Below are 4,120 nucleotides of genomic sequence, written 5' to 3'. Positions count from 1 at the left end.
TCGATTTCGTGGCATTTAGCTAACACTGACGATTGGCAAAATGCTGACGACGGAGGACTTCACGCGCTTCCCGCAGCAGATGTGGGAGAAGGTGCTGTCGAAGGTAAAGAAAGCCGTTGTTTTCATGGATGACAAGTGCGCAGAAGCTCTACATTGGAGTGGAGGTGCTGCTGTCTTGTTGGAGGCTGGAGCCAGAAATTTAAAGGAGTTTTCGAGCTTCGAAGCCTGCGGTGCGAATGAACCGAAAGCCGTGTTTGTTGTGAGCACTTTGTTGAAGGGCACGACGGTCGACATCATTAAAGACATCATATCTCTCAGTCACTTCCAGTATTGTGTCGTCATCACCACCGTTGCTCACTCCGTGCACCTGCTTGCCAACAATGTCACGACAGAAATGGAAGGGAACCCCGTGTTCGAGCAGTTTGAAGAAAAGCTGTGCGAGTGGATGGGGAACATGAACTACACAGCAGAAGTCATGCACGTCCCAGTGGTCTTCGCCCCTGTGTCACAGCAGCTGATCCTCACGCCCATGTTTGCACACCTCTTCCCCCTGCTCTCACCTGACCTGGAGTCAATAAATGCAAAACGACCCGAGAAGAAGAGGTTCGGAAGCCTGGTTGACATAGACATGCAGTCTCTCCCTGTTGAACTGCAGCTTGAAATCAAATCTTTAGCTTCAGCGTTAAATTCAGTGTTTGAAGCGACAGGCACCAGGGAAGAGAGTTTTGCTGTGGGTCCCATGAGCCGCATCATAGCAGGAGAGCTGGCCAATCATCCTCAAGCCAAAAACAGAAGGAAGACAGCCCCCAATAAAGCATCAATCATTTTTGTAGACCGAACAATGGACCTAACAGGTAGAATATCTTAATCACATCACAATCATGACCCTGTGTGATGTTCTTTATAATACTCCTACCTTAAACTTCAAATGAGTGTTCTCTACCCACTATCAAGTATGGAAATGCACATGTTGATGTTGATGTCTCACTGAAAACTGCTGGTAATATCAATAGATAGTTGGTCATTTTTATTGTCTATCATTTTGATTCTTAGGAGCTGTTGGTCACCATGGTGACAACCTGGTGGAGAAGATCCTGACAGTGCTGGAACCCTTACCTGGTCATGTGACAGATGTACAGGTGGACATGCTGGAGCTCACAAGTCTGCAGCGAACCCCTCACTCCCAGACCACCCTTGCACCAGGCTGTCTTGCACAGACCCGGTGAGTTTGCCATAGTTCTTTTATAACAGTATTCATTTTCTCGTTAACTGGTGTCATATATATACACACACAGCTGTTATCATCACCTACTTTTAGAGACTTGTACTGACATTAGTTTTCTTAGTAGTGATCATTCATCACTTCTCTTCAGTACCATCATTTGAGTCTATTGTCTAGTTTAAAACCTGACACATTCAACAGACAACCAGCGACTATTAAGAAAATGAGTGTACATGACTAAATAAGGGAAATGACACAATAAGAAATATATATTGTAAAGTAATGAGGAGGTAATGAGTTGCCAACAAATGTTCAAAGATTTTGCTGGGTAGAGAAGTTGGCAGTTTATACACCTATACATGCTGTACATATATCTAAATATTTTCATGAAAGTGCTTGACTTTCAGATAATTTGGCTATGCATGTGTTGAATTTGTCAATACAGAGTTCTGGTTGTTCAGCTCACAGTAATGTCAAAGACCCAATATGACATTTAACAGATGTCTAAATGGCAAATTTTAAGGTCATCTTTTTGCAGCCTCATATTTTGCGAGCATAAGCCTGGCTTGTTTATCGAGGGGTTGTTGAATGATTTTAATATTCCCTGTGCTGATTTGTGATGTCGGTCCCATCTGGAGCTTATGGAATGTCAGATTTATCCCTAAGAGCTGCAACAATTAGTCAATTAATTGATTGGTCGGCAACAATTGATTAATAATTCAAATCAAAAATGCAAAAATTAAAGTTAACATTTGCTGCAGGACATCTTTATGAATTAATAACTTGAGGATTTTGGCCTGTTGGTCACACAAAACAAGACATTTGGCTTTAGGAAATTGTGACAGACATTTCACTATTACTAATGTTTTTTGGACCAAATGATGAATAGAGAAGATAAACAGTTGTAAATATATAAAATAATAGTGTTGTAGCTCTAGATTCAACCCCAGTAATAGTTATGTGCTGTTTTCAACACATTTAATAATTCTTCCATATTTTTATCGAGGGCTTTGATTTTAAAAGCGAATGTTTAATGTTTTTGCATACAAAGAACTTTGTTTCCCATGAAAAGAGCACAAAAGACCCCACAATCATCAAATGTAGCACTTAAGCTCCAACTGCAAGTTAGCATTTTGTCTGGCTAGCTACTCCCCATGGCTGATTTCATGTGCAGTGGAAGAGATGTACCAGGCCTATTACTTGCCCTTCAAAAAGAGCCATTTGAGTAGTTTTTTCTTACTTACCTCCCCATACAATATTTATCACGTCTTCATGGGGTTAATTCTTGTCCACTGACCAAGGATAGAGTTTGATAGCTTTTCAGGGAATCTTTACTCAGTATTATAAATAAACCAGAGATCAATAGAAATCAACAAGTCTGGTGTTACTTTACCAACTTGGAACTGGATCCAAAATGGAATTTACTATTGGCACCCACCCACACCACAGACACCACTACAATATACATTTGTACATACATTTCCCACCTGACCAAACATACATATGCTCTAAAACGCACTCACCAGCCTTCAGCCAGCCACCACTGTGTGAGCTGAGTGGCACATGACCAGCTTGGGTGCCAGTTGCTCAGTGAAGCTTGCCTCCAGTCCTGGCTGTGCAGATGCACGTGTTGGGCGCCTGCGGTGGGGCTGTTGTACATGGCAGGGATTAGTCCTACATCATGTGTTCCACTCCTGCTTCGGCCCTTCATGTGGTTGCAGGAGGAAAAGGCTTTGACTGAAAAGAAGAGTTTTGTGGCTGGAGCTGTCATGCAGTTTGTCTCTTCTTGAACGGGGCTTACACATACACTGAATTCAGCAGGGAAAGTTCTGAGCTAGGTGGGAGGTTCTGTTGTAATGGAACCAGTCTTAGATCTTTCTAGTCAGGGCTGTTTAGACAGTGTTTACTGTAGCAGATAATATGAGCACAGCGGGGGCAGGTTGTGCCGACCCTCGGATGCAGTGCTTTCAGGTCTGGGGCAAACGTCAAACAGATACCTACAGTACACCCACAAATCATGTCTCAAATCACTGCAGTTGTTCTGATTGTCTTGGCTACACAAACACAGCTGAGGAGAACTGCAAACAGATGAAAGCTTTCATATTGTATGCATGGTGCGGCTGCAACAAGCTTACCCTCTCAGATCGACTACATTTACATGCATAATAATATTCAACAATTTTCCAAATGCAACAATACTTATATGGTGTACTGGTAATGTAAACAACATATATCATTTGAATATTCACAAGAAGGTCTTATTCCAAATAAAGCATTTTATAATTGAGACATGCAGGATATACCGATATTACTCAGGTTTTTAGAGCATTCTCTGGATATCAGTAAAATGTTATGAGAATATGCATCAATTGGGGTTTTTCGTCACAGTTTGTGACACAAGGCCTCTTGCCTGTTTATGGTCAGTGTGTTGTCGAGCCAACAGCTTGTAAGCCTGGGGTAGAGACACATGCATAGGATAAGATAAGCACACATATGGATATGCCTGGAAGGAGAAACACATCTGCATTCAAATAATATGAAAGACTTGGATATCAGGGTTCTCCCCAGACTGTGGAACAACGGCGCTGTGCCGCTATACTGCTAGCTCAGCGCCACTATAGTCATTTTCAATGTTAGCTGCTTTATAGCGGGTGTTTGTGGGTTGCCACGGTCTTCTCACACAAAAAATTGTCCATCCGCCGGCTGACGGCGAGGACCATCCACCCCCGCCGCTCTTTCTGGCATAATAATATGACAGTTTAAAGTTAAGGATGTTGAAATGTCACAGTCTTTCTACTTTTTCCTGTTTCTCCCAGTGGGTTTGTGACGTTAAATGTGACACACCAGAAAAAAATCAGTAAACCAAACTCATCCATTGGCGTGGGGAACGAGTCGATC

The 4,120-nt window shown here is 42.4% G+C and overlaps 1 protein-coding gene across 1 annotated transcript in view; it reads left to right on the top strand.

Annotated features, from left to right (window-relative positions):
- Positions 1-40: 40 nt before the first annotated feature.
- scfd2 (sec1 family domain containing 2) overlaps positions 41-4,120 on the top strand; it is a 93,315-nt gene continuing 89,235 nt past the window's right edge. The window contains exons 1-2 of the mRNA XM_037113688.1: positions 41-854; positions 1,054-1,222. Of these exons, the coding sequence (XP_036969583.1) occupies positions 41-854; positions 1,054-1,222 (983 nt within the window). The remainder of the gene's footprint in view (positions 855-1,053; positions 1,223-4,120) is intronic.

Source organism: Acanthopagrus latus, chromosome 11 (assembly GCF_904848185.1).
Source record: "Acanthopagrus latus isolate v.2019 chromosome 11, fAcaLat1.1, whole genome shotgun sequence".
Classification (NCBI taxonomy): domain Eukaryota; kingdom Metazoa; phylum Chordata; class Actinopteri; order Spariformes; family Sparidae; genus Acanthopagrus; species Acanthopagrus latus.
Note: the sequence above shows the minus strand (reverse complement) of the source record. Positions and strands in the feature narration are given on the sequence as shown.